At 42.7% G+C, this 19,068-nt stretch overlaps 1 protein-coding gene across 2 annotated transcripts in view; it reads right to left on the reverse strand.

Annotated features, from left to right (window-relative positions):
- The window catches only part of LOC108791575 (voltage-dependent L-type calcium channel subunit alpha-1C-like), a 338,499-nt gene that overhangs the window by 36,729 nt on the left and 282,702 nt on the right, over positions 1-19,068 (reverse strand). Inside the window, exons 29-31 of one of the 2 annotated variants that reach the window (XM_018562093.1) lie at positions 16,980-17,090; positions 819-902; positions 295-378 (exon numbers count right to left, since the gene is read on the reverse strand). In XM_018562093.1, the coding sequence (XP_018417595.1) occupies positions 295-378; positions 819-902; positions 16,980-17,090 (279 nt within the window). The remainder of the gene's footprint in view (positions 1-294; positions 379-818; positions 903-16,979; positions 17,091-19,068) is intronic. The other variant, XM_018562095.1, reaches the window with a different exon arrangement.

Below are 19,068 nucleotides of genomic sequence, written 5' to 3' on the forward strand. Positions count from 1 at the left end.
ATTAACTTTGTCGTCAGTGCCTGTGACTCAATCCTTCTGTGTCAGCGAGCCAAAGTGACTCCATGACAGCACAGTCCTGCTATACAGTTTATATCATGCCAGGAGGAGCTAATGCAAGAATCCTGAATGTTTCCGGAAGGTAACAGAAAAAAAAAAAATTCAGAAAAAACAACATAATAAAAGTAAGAAAACAAAGTAAAAGAAAAAGAAAAAAAAGAAAAGAAAATGATAAAAGACAAACAAGGGGGGAGGGTGATGCAGTCACAGTCACGGAGAGAGAGGTAAGTTACTTACGTTTATTTCGGTGATTGCTATATCAACAATGCTACCCACTACTATAAGTGCATCAAATGTGTTCCATGCATCACAGAAATAGTGCTGAATGGAAGCCCAGGAGGTACGGGAGAGTGAACGAGATAGAGAGAGAGAGAGAAAGAGAGAGAAAAAAAGAGAGAAAGACAAAATCAAAGGAAAGAAAAACTAAAAAAGTGTGAACAAGGGGAAGAACGCAAAATTAAAAAAGTCTAAACAAAAGAAAGAACGTAAAAAAGTTTTAAGAGGCATCGTAGTGATATGTTTTGTCTCCTCTTGTGTCTCTGCCGCACATTTGACACTCCAGTAATGCAGGATCGGGGGGAGACGAGGGAGAGAAAAACCCCAATCTACCCCCTCCCCACTCTGGCCAGCAGGGGGCGCTCTGGGGATTTTCCCTTCCCTCTCTCCCTTCTCCCTGGAGGGAAGGTGGAGTTTTGAGGAGGGGGGAATCAGGGCTGAAATACAACTAGAAAAAAAATGGAGGAAGGGAAAAAAATACTTACACTGGTCTCGCTGAGTATGACGTCAACTACGCTGCCAATGACGATGAGAAAGTCAAAGACATTCCAGGGGTCACTAAAATAACCCTACATAGGTCAGAAGGCAAGGCAGGGTGGGGAATTAAAAAGGATTGTTAGACAGACTTAAACATGGAAGCAGCACCGCACAACCCCTCCTTGCCAGCAGAGCTTGCCATCTAATGCCATGCAGAGCGCTTCTGGCAGCGAGAGGGTCAGCCACCCTCATTATCCCACTTTCCCACCCCTCACCCGCCAAAATACCAAGCAGAGCCCCGGGATCACAGTGATTCGGACATTAGGATGGATTAACTAATGGTGAAGAGGGGCAGATGTAGGTGCACCCAGTCTTCGGTCTATAGAATGTTGGATCACGCTGTGTGTTGGATTGGCGTAATGGATGCACATTGCAGATAATGGACATGTCACACCATGAGGTTGGTCTGGACCAGAGGAGCGCAATCCACAGAATGGGACCCCAACTTCAACTAGAGTACAGATCGACAATGCTATGCATGGTAAGCACATCTTATGGGGTATCGGAGAAAGGACACTCCAAAATTTGGAGGTCTCAGCTTCATGAGGATTGCGCAATGCTGATCCACACATCATTCCACAGTCATGACTATGAGTTCAGCCTGTGTCATGGATACTTTTATTAAAAAGAGGTGACAGGTTAACTTTCAAAGTCCAAACCAAGCTGTGATAACAAAAAAACATTAAAATGCACTTTTGGGTGAAATATGGAGTAAACAGGCAAACCTCCCTCCCCCCAACCCAAAAAAGGTGATTTTTCAGTTTTGGGTTAGCAAGCTTCTTTTGCTGCTCAGAGACTCCAGTTGTGATATCTCTCCCCTTTTTGCGCCTTAGCCCCCCCCCTTACAAAAGCCATAGAGAAGGTGTTTGGCATTATGAAAAATCCTCCAGGGGGAGGGTCATACCATCATTTGGCTTAGTTATGGCCTTAGAGATGTTTGGCCACTGTGGTGGAGATATACTGCAACCATAAGCTGTAAGAAGCCAGCATGGGTCTCAACTGGTCAGTAACCAGCCAAAAATGAAATATCAGCTTTGCATGGTGTTGTTCTTTCCAGTAACACACAATCTTGGGTAATTAAGGCTGTGCAAATGATAACGGCATGTACAAGCAGCAGTTGCCTTCATTTGAAACAGTCAGTAGAGCCAGAGATTTATATGCAACTGAAGTTTTGTACAAATCTTGACTTTAAAAACAAAAGGTGATCTTGACCCCTCCCCTCTTAACTAGTAAGCCTTCCCATTGGTAAGTACAGAAGTCCATCACGTGAAAAGGGAGGGATAGGGCTGGACTATTACAGAGCCAGTTGAGATATGCAGAGAACTTCAGCTGCCAATATTTCTAGATCTAATGATCATTTTGACATGAAAGTAACCTCAGCTGTGCATTGTTCCATTATAGGCTCAGTCTGAATTGTCCAGGCTTGTGTTAGGTTACTTTAAGTAATGCCTGTAAATTTCATGTACCTCTTCTGCCCTGTTCTTATGACGTGATGCTCAAACTCCAAGTGCCTCTCTCATCTGCTCAAGCAGGGAAGAGTAGGAATTTGAATGCATTCCCCCTACATATCACTGGGAAATCTGCTCAGCATCCTCTCCACTTGAGCAAATGTTTGGGTCTTGAAGAGCTTCAGATCAGAGCAGGAAAGGTATGTTCAGGGCACACAAAACAGGAATGCAGACAGACAAATGGCACAGCAGCTTCAGGTATAAGAGCTTGTACTGGGTGGAGCACGGATACAAAAGCACACACATGGAGAACACATGAACAACATATGAACCACATGGAAGTTTATAGCAATGTATTAACAGTTTACAGACTGGAGCAGAAGCTGACAGGACACCTGGACTCAAAGAATGAACCCCACAGAATTCAGATTAAGGAATAAGATTACTGGCAAGGCTTGAAGATTTTTCTTTTAAATACGTCTTGGGGGTTGACCAAGCTGTACTGCTTAACCCTGCCAAAGTACTAGCACTACTTTACCTTTATTAGACAGTAAAGACTTTTCTGTGCACCACTCTGAAGCTGATTTCACTATGCTACAAAGGACTTCATTTTAGAACTAAGCCCCAGCCAATGGCCATCATGATCTTAAAGTGTCTCAGTGGCCAATGAGGATGCTTTCAATGGACAGGATGGGGTTGTCCCCAGTGTTTGGGAGTAGGTGAGACCTGTTTCAGATGGATACAAGAAAACAGCAGACTCTCTTCTATGCACCCCTCTGATGCTGGTTTCACTGTTACTAAGTGCTTATTTGTCCTAACGTTAAGACTAAAGCTAGCCATGGAGTTGAAGATTTTTCTCATTCACCCCTGTGGGCTTAACAAGAGAAATCACTTGAATCTGCACTGCCGGATGTTGTCTGGTGCCAGCAGGGTCACCCATGGACCACATTTCAGCTGACTGAGCAGAAAACCGACTAAATGTGACCCGTGGGGGTCCATCTTAAATCCCACCAAGCTGCCATTACCACATTCAATGAGAGTGTCTGAGTCAGTGGCCAATGAGGGTGTATTCAATAGATAGCGTGGGGCTGGTCTCCTATGTCAAGGGGTAGCCGAGACCTTAGTAGGTAAGGAAAATTGGTTTTAGAGGGAACACAAAAGAGTTAAAAAAAAATTTTCAACAAAGATAATAGGTGGGTCTTAGACTAGAATTCAAAATGTACATAATGTATATTCTATCATAGTATTTAGTTATTTGGCTGACACTCAGCCTTGAAATGTGTTTTATTTTAGAACACATTGGGGTGTATTTATGGGGCAAAAACAAATGTTATTAGAATATTTTCTTTCCAAGTCAAATATAATTCATTCACAGGATTAAAAAAATATCCCATTATGGCCACTAGATAGGCCTGAGGGCCATAGGAAATAAATATGTACTACCTATGATCTTTAGCTCCATCTAGTGGCCATAATGCAATATTCACCTGATTCATTCTAAGCTTATTAATGAATTACATTTGACTTAGAAAGAAAATATACTAATAACATTTGTATTTGCCTCATTTGCACAGAATGAAGGTACAAACAGTATCGCAGGATGAACGGCTCTGCAAATCGTTTTTTTTATAAATACCTCCATACTGTCGGTAGCTCAGTTGATTCTATACAGGCACCTGTACACAACCACACATCTGAATAGGAATTGGTGCCCATTAGAGAGCTGTGATACATCATAGGAGTCAATAAATGATATATCAGCTGTTTTGTCCATTGTTGGTACATTCTGATGATCAAATACTAATCAGATAACTGTGTGAAAAAGCAATCAACAGTTTCCTGGGACACTGAAGTGGTGTCCTCATAGAAAGCTAAGATATCTATTACACTGGCTAAAGTCCTCAGGAGTTTGAAGGACGTCAGTGGTGACCCACATGCCAAAAGGCTTTTTTCATGGACAGGTTCATGAAGATGTGTGCTTGGATCTACCAAACCTGCCTGCTTATGCCCCTGGAGGAGGAAGGGGTCTGGCTGGTCATTATTTCCCAGATGTAGGACAGAAGGTTTCCATAGAGGCAATGAAAGCCAGCTGGTCTATTTAATAGGAGCACCCTTGTCTAAAAGGCTAACTTAAAATTACCTCGACCTAAATGTTACAAAAAGGTCTTTCTAGCATAAAAAAAATAAAAAGTAACAGAGATGGTGACATGCCTACCATTCCTGCAGAAAATGCTGCTTTGGGCTCCCTTCTGGATCACCCAGATGACAAAAAGCCTCAGCATTTGGTCACGTGATCGCAACCAAACTGAACTCACACACACCAGCAGAGATCACATGACTAACTGCCTAGGCTTTTGGTCAGAAGACTAACATTGCTTTCTCCAAGAAAAGTATTTTTTAGCTTATCTATAACTCTCTTTTTTTCCAACCTGAGGAGACTTCTAATGTAGCTATATGACCTAGCAGACACTTGCTTGAACTTCTGCAGATTAAGAGGTGGTTTGAGTTCTTACAATGGCATTCTTACAGGTCATTACATTTTTTATGGTGCCCAAAGCTCCAGTTTCCATTGGTCACAATACAAGTCTTTTTTCTTGCAGCTGACCCCCTCCTCCTCCTCCATGTGTTATTTCACCAAAAATACAGTAAGCTCCCATAATGCAACTGAGACTTTGCCTGGTCTACTCCATGCAAGCCATGCTGTCAATTAGAACAATATAGAAGGAGGAGCTGGGCAAGTACCGGACTGCATCTTATTAGTCATATTTAAAGTAAACCGGTCATGATAAAACATGGAAGCTGTACCTGAGAGCCCTGCAGGTAGAAAAAAGCAAGTAGGCAATGGCAACTGCCATAACTCTATTCTGACAGGTTTCCTTTAAGGTACACCTACTACTTTGATAAAGTGACCACAGAACTTAAAAGTGTAGCTGCCCATACATTTGTTTTAGAGCTCCAATTGCTGGGTACTGCATATGCAAATAGTGACTTTCTAGCTAGAGCTAAGCCACACCCCCGTCAATGATACAGAACAAATTTCCAACACTCAACTTCTTGCTTTAATCCTCTTTTGAGTATCAGATGAACAGCTTATGTAGTAAAAAAAATATTCTGATGCGTTTCAGCCACACATGACCTTAGTCATAGCTTAGTCATGAGCTATGATTACTAAGGCCATGTGTGGCTGAAACGTGTCAGAGAGTTTTTTCCTTGTGACACGTTCATTTGATACTCAAATAAGGATTGAGGCAAGAAGCGGAGTGGTGGAATTTGTTATGCATCATTGGACAGAGACGGGTGGAACCTTCTCTGAGCACCAGCATTGCCCTTTTTCCAAAGATTTGCAGGCAGAGGTAGAGCGGTTATCGTGTGTATGTGATGTTGTATTACACCCCTGCAATGCCTGCCTCTCTCTATCGGTCAGGGATTTGGGTGGGCAGGACTTAGAGGCACCCCTGAATGTAAATTATCTGATTTTAAGTACTTTGTCAATATGACAGGTTTGCTTGAAAGATTTTACCAACCCTTTGAGAGTACCACTTTAAATGTTGATGAAGTGCCCGGCCACTCAAGGCCCATATCTTAAACCCCCTCCCCTGCCCCAAATCAATGAGTAACTTGCAATATGTGTTGTTTTACTGGACATCGGGACAGAAGACAAACATACACAGAGGTTGGGATCAAATACAAGACACAAAAGCAGCGGAGGACAGGCAAGACAAGGACAATGGCGCTAATGTATCTCGCTCTGTGATCAGAATGAACGAGGCGGGTGTTATTCAAGGTTTTAGAGGGTTTACAAGGGTTGTTTATAGCCCACTTCTCCCCGGGATGATACTATAAGGCAGAGAAATATTCAACTTCACAGACAGCACTACTTATCTTCAGCTTTTGTGCTTTTACATGCTCTTGAAGCATCCAATGTGCCCAGCAGGAAACTTTCACATTTTGCTGGTTGCCCTGGGTGAATAATACATTACATTTAACCCTCTGCACACTGCTACACAGACACATTCCTAAAGCTTTAGTAAATGAGAGATACTAAGCTTTATGGAATGCAATGTGTGCAATGATACCATCAGTGTCCAATCAGCAGACAGAGGATGGGCGTGTTGTAGACCAAGCAGTACTTCCACTACCATGGAGGTCCAGGTGCTGGCTTCTAGGTGTGCCTGGATCACAAGACTATCTGTATGTAAAATGTCTGCAATAATGGCTCAAATCATCTACTATATGGTGAGAAGTTGTGGTCACCTGACAATCACACATATATAAATTTGTTGGACATCTCATTCCAAAAATAGGTGCTTAAGCACATAGCCATGCTATCTCCAAACATCAGCATACAAAGACATTTTAGACAATTGTGGTCTTTCAACCTAGTGGTAACAATTTGGGGAAGGCCCTTTTCTGTTCCACCATGACTGTGACCCTGCGTTCAAAGCCAGCTTCATAAAGACATGGTTTGACCAATTTGGTGTGCAGTAACCCGAACGGCCTGCACAGAGCCCTGACCTCAACCCTACTGAACACCTTTGGGATAAATTGAAAGCTCGGTCTACTCTGCCAACATCAGTACGTGACTTTACACATGGGCACAAATTCCCACAGACACTCCAAAATCTTGTGTAAAGCCTTCCGGAAGAGTGAAGTGAAGGTTGTTATAGCTGCAAAGAGGGGGATCATATAGTTGTTATGGTCAAGTGTCCACAAATGTTTGCTCATATGATGTAACTGTATAGAGGCGAGTCTTCGGATGCCCCATGACAACAAGCAAAATCTGAAAATTGCCATTTAGTACTACTGTATGTGCAAAGCTGATAATTTCACAGATCACCTTATGGTATGAAATGTGTCAGGGAACTAGATCTGGGGATTTCAGGTGCTGTTAGATAGCATGCAATAACAATCCCCTTCTACTAGATGTTTCTCCAACTCCACCAACACTATGTCACAGCCTAATCCCCTTAGCTTTGTAAAGCAATATCATTTTTGATTAATAAACATAGCCTGAAAATGTTTTAAAGTGTAGAAATACTCAGCTACATCTGGATAGGGGTCTTGGAAGACTATATGATAATAAAATATCATCAGTTAATGAAGAATTGCAACAGAAATATCAGAAGACATAAAAGGTACAATTGATTTGGCACATAGAAATTTGGCATCAGATATGGTTCTGTATATTAGAGCAGATCTACATATTAGATCTGACACAGCTCTACATAACAGATTTGGCATCAGATATGACTGCATATAAAGATATGGCATCAGACGTGACTTTGTATGTAATATCTGGCACCATATATGCTTCTATGACTGGCTTTACACACTAGGTCTGAAAGCAGGCACAGTTCAGCATAACATATTTGGTACCAGATATGACTCTGTACATCATATCTGGCACCATATGTGGTTTTACTTATCAAATATGGCACCAGATATGGGTTTATTGATTGATTTATTGCAGGTATTTATATAGCGCCGACAATTTATGCAGCGCTTTACATAGTGCACATTCACATCAGTCAGATCTGTCACGAGATATGGTTCCACATGTAAGATCTGACAGCATATCAGATCTGGCAATACATGAGGCTTTACGGATATCAGATGTGACACCAGATAAAGATCTGCATGTCAGACCTGGCACAAGATATGGCTCTCTATATCAGCCCTGACATCAGGTATTGTTGTATGTATGGCTCTGCACACTAGGACTGACATCAGACAAAGATCAACATCATAGATCTGGCACCAGATACGACCGCACTCATCATATCTGACTCTGTATATCACATCTGGCAATAAATGTGGCTCTACATATAAAAGATCTAACACCAGATATAGCTCTACACAAAAGATCTGACACCGAACCAGACACAGATCAACATCACAGATCTGGCACCAGATACGACCATAATCATCATATCTTACTCTGTATATCACATCTGGCAATACATTTGGCTCTACATATATAAGATCTATATATAGTTCTATATACAGTATATATAGTCCTATCTATTTATCTATGTATAGTTCTACACAAAAGATCTGACACAGGCACAGATCAACATAACACATCTGGCACCAAATTTGACTGTACTCATCATATCTAGGACCAGATATGTTTTTGTATATCAGATCTCTACATATACAGTATATAAGATCTGAAGCCAGATACGGCTGTATATTCCAGATCTGGCACAGGATACGGCTGTATATATCAGTTCTGGTACAGGATATGGCTGTATATATCAGATCTGGCACAGGATGTGGCTGTATATATCAGATCTGGCACAGGATATGGCTGTATATTCCAGATCTGGCACAGGATATGACTGTATATATCAGATCTGGCACAGGATGTGGCTGTATATATCAGATCTGGCACAGGATGTGGCTGTATATATCAGATCTGGCACAGGATACGGCTGTATATTCCAGATCTGGCACAGGATACGGCTGTATATTCCAGATCTGGCACAGGATATGGCTGTATATATCAGATCTGGCACAGGATATGGCTGTATATTCCAGATCTGGCACAGGATATGGCTGTATATATCAGATCTGGCACAGGATATGGCTGTATATATCAGATTTGGCACAGGATATGACTGTATATACTGTATATATCAGATCTGGCACAGGATACGGCTGTATATATCAGATCTGGCACAGGATACGGCTGTATATATCAGATCTGGCACAGGATACGGCTGTATATATCAGATCTGGCACAGGATACGGCTGTATATATCAGATCTGGCACAGGATACGGCTGTATATATCAGATCTGGCACAGGATACGGCTGTATATATCAGATCTGGCACAGGATACGGCTGTATATATCAGATCTGGCACAGGATACGGCTGTATATATCAGATCTGGCACAGGATACGGCTGTATATATCAGATCTGGCACAGGATACGGCTGTATATATCAGATCTGGCACAGGATACGGCTGTATATATCAGATCTGGCACAGGATATGGCTGTATATATCAGATCTGGCACAGGATATGGCTGTATATATCAGATCTGGCACAGGATATGGCTGTTTATATCCGATCTGGCACAGGATATGGCTGTATATATCAGATCTGGCACAGGATATGGCTGTGATTTTCTTGAAGATGTTTTGGCATCAATTGTCTGTCACACACAATGCTGTTTTAATACTTCTCTCTGGATGAGTTATTAACACCTCCTAGACTCCAATTATGCAAATGCAATCAACACCTTACCTCCATGAAGTCTCTGACCCCCATGCTGGTTATGTTTATCAGATCATGTGGATTGGAGCAACATTCACCATATTTATTCCCAGAAAATTCTTGTAAAAGTCATTCTGAATTGAGAAAGCTGGTCGGATGGCTAGTGAAAAGTCTTCAAGAAAAATACAGCAAGTCCAGTTGTCTTGATATATTTTCTACAGATAAGTAATGTCCGTGATCGATATACATGTACAGTATATATATATATAATTTTTAATTTAGTTTTTTGTTCACGAACAGTTACATTTTCAGGACCATCTTTAGGGGTTTACCCCCCTCTTCTAAAGTCCAAGCAGTACTGATACACAAAGCAGGCATGGATCTAGCTATACATACGGCAAGACATAAGGCTCAGAATACCAGAGCTGACACTAGATATATGGTCGTATATTAAACAGCGGATAAAGCTTAATACAGAGCCATATTGTGATACAAATCACCAGTCAGAAAAAAAGATGATGGTTTATAGTTCAACAATTGCACATATATAGGTAATTCAGAATATTTCTGTTGCAATCTTCATTTTTACTGTGACATTTTGGAATTATCTCAGGCTGTCAGAATGGGACCTGAGTTGCATATAAAAAATAAGCAAATCAGCATTGATTCTGAAACATTTTGTTGGTGGCTATAGTGTGATTGAGACCCCAAACCTCTTATGCATCAACCCCCCAATGAAGTGAAGGAGAGGCAAGAATCAGGTAGAGTTGTGGCTTAAAGATCTGGTGTTTAAGATAGAGTCATCGTAGACTATCAAGCCAGACCCTTCATATGTATGTATTAAGAGGAGGAGAGGAGAGGAAAGGGGAGATCAGTGTGTCCTGATGTCTGTGTATTAGGAGAGGAGAGGTCAGTGTGTCCTGATGTCTGTGTATTAGGAGGAGGAGAGGAGAGGTCAGAGTGTCCTGATGTCTGTGTATTAGGAGGAGGAGAGGAGAGGTCAGTGTGTCCTGATGTCTGTGTATTAGGAGGAGGAGAGGAGAGGTCAGTGTGTCCTGATGACTGTATATTAGGAGGAGGATGAGGGGAGAGGTTAATGTGCTCTAAGGTATATGGGGGAATAGAATGAAGGTTAGTACAGAAGAAGAACTTGCCAAGCCTGAAAAAAGGAGCAAAACTGTTAGCGGCAGCGCAGGGGGAGGAACTTGTCCAACGAAAGACACCAAGAGCTGAAAACAAGACCAACCTGCAAAAAATCCCATAACATACAAATAAAAACCCTGCACTGAACTCCGCCATAGGGTGCAGCACGTGGAGCTCCCCATCGAAGTACACTGATCAGCCCGGCTTGCGTTACCTTGTTATACCCAAATCTAACCAACAGGAGTCAGCAGAGAGCACTCAGCAATATCATAGGTTCAAACACTCCCCCCTCCATGGAGGTCGCAGCCACCAGTGAGATTATCTACAATTTTTAATTTAAATTTAGAATCTTCTGCCACGATTGCGTTCTATGCTGAGGCAAAGCCGGCAAGGGCAAAAGGCGGCCAATCCATGTGACCCTGCCTTAAACTTAAAATCTGGAGTAAGAAGGAGTTTGCTGTGTTAAAATTGCAGATTAACTTTGGTTTTTGTATTTACTACAGGCATGGAATCAGGCTATAAGAAGAAAGATAAGAAATGTTACGATACATTCTCATTCTAGATACGCCTCATCTTTGGGTGAACACGCGGCTAATGTGCAGATTTGCTGACTGACTGGAAACCCAAAGCTGTGTCAGCATTAGCTATGAAAGTGCCAGAAGTGAAAGTTAAATCTTTTTTTCTGGTTATTATGTAAATTTTAAATCAGCAGAATTTACGAGGGTTCTCTGTTTTGTATAATGATATTGGGTGACATTTCTTGCTGATTTCACCCACACAAGACGATGTCCGGGAGAGGCTTTGGGGGACCTTACAGGCTAGAAATTGGGGTGAAACACAACTTTTGCCCACCAGAACATCAAATTAAAATCCAACAAACAGGTGAAAGGCTATGAAGACATCAAACTGTGTGAATTATAAAAAGTTTTGGACTTCTGCTAAAGTTTTAAAATACTCAGCTATGATCTGCAACATATGAAAATGTATTTATACACAATGTAGCCAGAAATGCGTGGACCCTCCTCCAAATGTTGGAGCTCAGGTGTATCCAGTGAAGGATTAGTTTTATGCTACAAAATACAAAGACATTGTAGACAATTGTGCTCTTCCAACCTTGTGGCAACAGTCATGCCAGGGTCCTCTTTTAAAGGACCCTGGTTTAACCAGTTTGGTGTGAAGAACCTCAAGTGTCCTGCACAGGGCCTTGACCTCAACCCTACTGAATAGTACCATTGGGATAAACTGGAATACCGATTATGAGCCAGGTCTTTTCATCCAACATCAGTACCTGACCTCAAAAATGGCCACAAACCCCCACAGACACTTTTCTTTTGGGAAGCCTTCCTAGAAGAGTGGAGGCTGTTTTAGCCGCAATGGGGGGCCAACCTTATATCATGGTCATGGATGTCCAACGAGCTCAAATAGGTTGGTCAAGGGTTCACAAACCATTGGCTACACAGTGTATGTCATAGAGCAGGTGTAGGCAACTTAGGTACTCCAGCTGTGATGAACCTACAAATCCCATTATGCCTCTGGGACTTATGCCTGTGGCCGTCAAAGTCTTGCAATGCTTGTAGTCCCAGAACCGGCCGAGTGCTGATGTTGCCTTTTCCTGCTACAGAGGAATCTATTGTCTATGTAAGTAGCAGCTTTCAGAAGGTCAGTATTTGTGTCAGATTGTTGGAGTTTGTAGTAACAATGGAAAAGTTGAATTCAGATTTGAAGATTTATAGATTGTACTTTGGTCTGCATTATTATTTTAGCATGGCTTGCACCAGATTTTAAGTTTGAGGCGGAGCGCTTCCTGAAGTACAAAGGTGCAAATGTCGCACACACATTTGTGGAACAATTCACAAGTAACCATTGTCAGATCTGAGAAGATTCACACTGGAGAGGCTGTGCCATGGCAGGATCTGAGATATTCTCCCAATCCATGGATCTGTCTGACAGATTGTGTGACACCGAGAATGGATGGCTGGGTGGGATTTCTAACATTCCCGGGGGAAATATGGGGATCACACGCAGTGTTTTCACAGTGAATTCCTCTTCTCTCTCTGGGCCAGGAATAGGAAAAGAGCCCCAGGGGACAGACAGCGTGGGAAAAACAGGACTACAGGGACCAGTTTGCACTGCTGCAATGGTTTGGATGAGACATCTTTGATAACAACCTTTGATGCCATTATACAAGTAATGCGGTACTCCCAGTCTATAAAAAAAACAATATTTGGGCAGCTCCACCTTACGTTATAGCAAAGTGGAAGGCAAATATTTAATTAAAAAAAAGCCTTTTACTGATACAAATTCCTTAAAGTAGATGTAATTTCAAAAGATAGTTTCAGTCTTTTATTAAATAATCCCTTGTGATGCTGCTACAAAGGTCCTTGTTTAGGCACTTCCTGTTATAGGGTGACAATGATGTCCCTGTCTCCCAATCTTGCTCTTTTGTTGTCACCCTGCCATGCAGGCTTCTGATGGAGACAAGAAATGCCTATTTAAATACACATTATGCAGGCACAGTCTACTGTTATCACACGGGCCACTATTAGGAATCATGGGGCACTGTACAGCCTATCTAGCAGGGAACCCCCTTCCTCTCATTGCTGGATTGTGCTTGATCGCCTGTTTACCCAGCACTTCAGTCAGGTATGTGACAGCTCTGACATCACAGATTAGATTGGGGAACGGACATTTCACTGTCTCTCCATTCTGACACCATTTGCTGTGGCCCCCCCCAGAGGAGTAAAGGACCCCAGACACCACAATGGGGGGTGCAGAGGATCACAGGCTAGCACAAGTGATTTGGTTGGCTGTATAGCTTCCCAGATCACTTGCACGTGACAAGTTGCGCAGGCATCGCAGGGAGTTCTCATTGCGGGAAGCTGTGTGGGCAGCACCTGATGTCCTTATAGGGGCCCAAGCCCGGTACGGGAGGGCTGGCTGTATCCATCAATCGGTGGCCCTGGTTGTCACCATCAGCCATTGCTGGAGTGCATGTAGACAGAACGTGACTGCAAAGAGGCTGCAGGAGATCACTGAGATGTAACAAAGTATTTAAAAAAATGGAAAACAAGGATTTCCTTTAAAAATGACAAAAAATGATGATACACAGAGCAAACTAAAGTGAATTCATGTAAGGTTTACATCTACTTTAAAAAATACAAATGTATACAAAATGTAGGAGGGTTATTGGCTTCTGAACTTCACATTAAATTGAGTAGCCAAATAATGGCCTCAATAACTCCCCCCTTCCCCCAGGATGAATTCTTCATTTAAACAAATAATTGGGGAGTCAAGTAACACTTTAATTTTAGCTTCCTTTGTTCCAGTTTATATCAATAGGCCCGCCACGAAAGTGCCCAGTGCATCCTGGTAGCTGTAGTCCTGTTTGTACACGTGAATAAGAACTACATGGCTGGAAACTCTATCTGCGTCCAGCTGATCCCATCTTTACAAACACAAATCAAAGGCTTGCGTGATCAATGTTGTGCACCTAAAAGTCCCAGAAGGTAATTAAAGTGGAGCTCTGGACAAAACGAAAAAGGACACAAATGGTGCCATCTGTCAGTAATGTTTACACAGTAGTTACAACATAATAACATAGTTTTATTACATGTGGATCCTACAAGTAGTTCTGTTATTTTTCCACTTCCTGTAACAGGCCAAGCTGTCCAGCACAAGTGCCAATTACAGGGGTTGGGACAAACCATATAACACTGCTGGGGGTGCTTACAATTATCAACTTTCATTCATACAGTCTAAACCTTTTTTTTTCCCCAAAAAAGTAAAGACCTGCTGAAAAAGTCTTAGCTGGAATTTAGCTTCAATTTGTTTGTCCCTGAAATTAAGTCCATCTAAGACTGCCATGCCCGGAGGGTGACAACACTGCGGAGTGATTTTATAGTTTTTTAAAATTATTACAGGTATTTATATAGCGTCATCAATTTACACAGCCCTTTACATACTGCACATTCACATGAGTCCCTGCCCTCAAGGAGCTTACAGTCTAAGGTCCCTATCTCATATGCATACATATGAGGAGCCAATTAACAGTGTGGGAGAAAACCAGAGTACCCAGAGGAAACACACACAAGCACAGGGAGAACATGCAAACTTCTTGCAGATAGTGACCTGGCCGGGATTCAAACCAGGGACCTGCCGTGCTGCAAGGCAGAAGTGCTAACCACTACGCCACTACGCTGCCCAGTGTTGTCACCCTGTAACAGGAAGTGGAAAAAAGAGAAACAAAGGAGAAAAGAGATATACTGGAAGGACAAACTGGTAATAAAATTATGTTACAGGGAGACTCAGGGAAAACAAAGACTGCTGTGTAAATGGTACTGACACTGCATCATATATGCCATTTTATATTTTGCCCAGAGTTTCACTGTAAAGCTAGCAGGGACCTGTGGATCCACAGCAGTGAACAGCTCTCCCAAACCTTTTATAGGAGAGCACCAAACTGAATTCTGAGAGAGCCAGTTAACCTCCTGTATTTTATTGTGGACAGCCTGTAGTAGGTGGAGCCTGCCGGGCCCCTTCCAGTCATGATCACTGTGTTTACAAGGTGATATCTGGGTTTGCAAAGGCATTTGGTGCACACAAAGTGGATTTATATCCTTTGCGGCTATTTGAGGATTACATTTAAATGAAGGTATTTTTTTTAAAGCATTCCCCAACTATACAGGGCTGGATTATTGTCGCTGGTACTCAATAAGGATCAGTGAATTTGAACTGAGAACCTCGTGAGGGATCGCTGAGTCTCTGGATGACTTAGTGAATATGTGTGGCAGCAGACATATTCACTAAGATGAAGCTGACCACTATGGCTAGTGTCTCTCGCTGCTGTATAACAACACCTGATAAGTGCAACATGTGCAAGTGCCTACTGAGTGCCAAAAGTGCATTCAAAGTGCTGGAGCGAAGAAGGGATCGAAACCCCTTCAGATTTTATTACTGTGTCAGAATAGACAGAAAAGGGTCAATTATAAACAATTCTGTGAAACTCTGTGAATGTTCGTTCTGTGTGAAAAGAGGAAAAAAATGAACATTCTTAGTATATTTTCTTTCCAGGTTGAAAGTAATACCTCATTATGACCACCTGATGGCGCATGGGAGCATAGGAAATAAATATTTTTTTCTATGATGTTCAGCTCCGTCTAGAGGCCATAATGTGGTATTACATTACATTCAACCTGGGAAGAAGATATACTAATGTTAATTTTTGCCTCTATTCACACAGAATAAACTTTCACAGGGCGATTGGCTCTGCGAAATGTTTATAAATAGACCCAATGTGTCAGGAGTTCTACCCTTACAATCAGGCAGGTCTCCTTGAGGTGTGCTTGAGGTTACATAGTTACATAGTATTTGAGGTTGAATAAAGACATTAGTCCATCAAGTCCAACCTATTAGGATCTCATTCTAGGAGTACCTGTACCCCTGTATATTACGGTCCCTTAAGAAATCGTCCAAAAGTTTCTTGAACAATTCCACATTATTTGCTGAAATCACCGCCTGTGGCAGTGAGTTCCAGACCCTAACTGATCTTACTGTGAAGAACCCCCTTCGCCCCTTACGCTGGAATTTTTTTTCCACCAATTTAAGGTGGTGGCCTCTAGTAATGGAGTTAATTTTAAACAGTTTATCGCTAATGTTGCTACCACCATTAAACATCTTGTACATGGAAATCACCTCTAATGTGAACATGTTTAAATTTAGTAGCCTTGTCTCGTAGCTCTGGTCCTCCATACCCCTAATTAGTTTGGTTGCCCTCCGCTGGACTTTTTCCAACTCAAGGACATCTTTTCTTAGTACTGGTGACCAGAACTGGACTGCGTACTCCAGATGAGGTGAGTATAAAATCTCAGGGAGGGGAGGAAGAAGAGAATCACCAAAGAGTGGGTACCTTGATTTTCAGCAAAACAAAAACAGCATTCCTGAATACGTTTCAAATTATTTTGGGGGTTGCTGGAAATAAATTTGTCAAAACAAACACAACCGAGGCTCCCACCCAGTGCCAGAGGCTGCTGCTGCTGCCCGATCCCTGGAAGTGCTGCTAGTTCCGGGGCAGGACACACCCCTGCAAGATCACAGTCAGTGACCCTCCCTGGAACAAGCACATCTTCCATGAATAAAACTGAATGAAGCATTTGGCTCTGACTGATAATCACCCTCCTGACAGGTCCCCTTTAATCAGGGAATGTCATAAAGCACCCTCAGAAAAAGCAAAGCTGGCGTTGTAAAGAAAAAACTAAACAGGAAGCCCCAAATTCACCCGCAGCTATTTGGTACCTACCTTTGGTTTAAAAGCAATGAGTTTCAGGATCATCTCCACCGTGAACAAGCCTGTAAACAGCATATTGAGGATGTTCATGGCTTCCTTGAAGGAGCAGCTCTGCCCATAATGCTAATTGGAAAAGACAAAAGTGGGTTTAGACATCGTTAGTGACTCGCTCCAACCCTTCATGATGCACAGCTAAAGGTTCACTGCTACATGTCTCCGCCCCCTATTTTATATTCCGCATTAGTCTGGATAATACATATTACTTAGGACTATGGATGAATAAAACCGGGAGTTTTTGCTTCCATAAAATTTGGGGAAAATTTTCACTAAGAGAAAAATTTGGAAAAATGTTTCACTAAAAATTTCTTACCATTCAGCAAAATGCATTGGAGGAGGCAAAATGAAGGTGGTTTTGTATGTTTTTCTAGGGTGCTATACACTTTAAATGGGGTCTTGAAAGGCTCTCTTTTAGCTATCCTAATAGTGGTTTTTTTAAGATAAGCATTTATTTTGCTACGTGCGCATCCAATAATGTGATCCTAGCCAAATGCAAAAAAAAATGCAATGTGCAAAAAGCTATTAATCACCCTGCCTGTGTTGACTTGGTGATCACATAGCTTTGTTGATAAATAAAGTCAGGTCACTGATAAAGCTTTGTTTATATACATGTAACACAGCAGTGGGGTGTCATGTGACTGTTTATAAATAAAGCCGTGTCACTGATAAAGCTTTGTTTAAATACATGCTGTTACACAGCAGTAGAGTGTCATGTGACTTCATTTATAAATAAAGCCATTAAGCCATTTCACACTCCAATGGATTTCTTTTTTTTTTTTTTAAAGCCGAACTCCAGGAATGAAAATTTTTTATGTTTGCGGTGGGTCCCCTTCCCCACTACAAGGGTTAACTGCTCTTTTTGACTGGAGGATGGTGAATTAGAAGGTATACCAGCACGCTCCTCTGCTGTCCAACACTTTGGAATGTGGGGTGTCCTCATCATCCTCCCGTACAATGCAGGACCTACTGGCAGGGTAGCCAATAGGGGGTACAGCCAGCTCTCCCGTACCAGGTCCAGGCCCCATCGAGTCAGAAGGTAGTGGAGTTTAAGCTCCTCCCCACAGCTGTAATCGTATCTGAGGTGAATGCTGCTTTGTGCAGGCCCACCTAACTCGCTGCCTGAGCCTCCAGTGACAGCTTACTTCACTGGTGCATTTCAAGCAACAGTGAGTTTGGCTGTCACTGGAGGCTCAGGCAGCGTGTTAGGTGGAGCTGCACGAAGCAGCATTCAGCTTAGTGAGCCTGCGCGGCTGGTGGTCTAAGTGGGATAACGGGTAGGAGAGCTGCACAGAGGGGAGCTCCAACCTTTGGGTTTGCAGTTTGAGGACTTTGTTTGAGGACTTTGAGCACAGTTTGAGGACTTTGAGCACCTCATAGTGTTAAAATGTGGCAGCCGGCAAAATCTGCAGGCAGAAGGAGTGCACTCTGATTAGGTGGGGGAGCTGTCCCTCAGATTCCCGCTGGCCCTGCCCATGCCTCTCGACTGGCAAGGTCTCAGAGCCTATTCACACCTATGCATTGTGTTAATTGCCCAGTTCTGCGCTACTGACGCACGCTATTGCGCATCCCACTTTCCGTGCATTACAGTGTGACAGGAACGTTGCGTTGCCCTTCATTTGAATAGCTCCCGAAGGCACCTAACAGCCGCAATGCGCTGCCAAGCAGCGCAACAAGTGCTAGAGCAATATTGTGTGTTGCGGTGGAAAAATATAGTGCATGCACTACAGTACCGTGGATTCTATAGGGGGGGGGGCCTTGGTTCGGTTGGGGTCAGTTGGCGGCCCTGCCTGCTAGTCCTGCATAGTATGGAATGACATTAGAGATGTACAACTGGTCAAGCAGCAAAGGGAAGAGTGTCAGAGAACCAGTGGCATGAAGAGGAGGAAGCCTGCGGAAGCGAGGAATAGGGTGAGTATATCACCGTATTCATCATCCCCTAGGCAAAAGGAGCAGTCAACCCCTGCAAAATGTGTATGTGTGTGTGCGCGCATGCGCGCGTGTGTGTGTGGGGGTGGGGGGGGGGGGGGAGAGGGGTAGGCAAGGA

Source organism: Nanorana parkeri, unplaced genomic scaffold (genome assembly GCF_000935625.1).
Source record: "Nanorana parkeri isolate BGI_ZX_2015 unplaced genomic scaffold, ASM93562v1 scaffold560, whole genome shotgun sequence".
Classification (NCBI taxonomy): Eukaryota; Metazoa; Chordata; class Amphibia; order Anura; family Dicroglossidae; genus Nanorana; species Nanorana parkeri.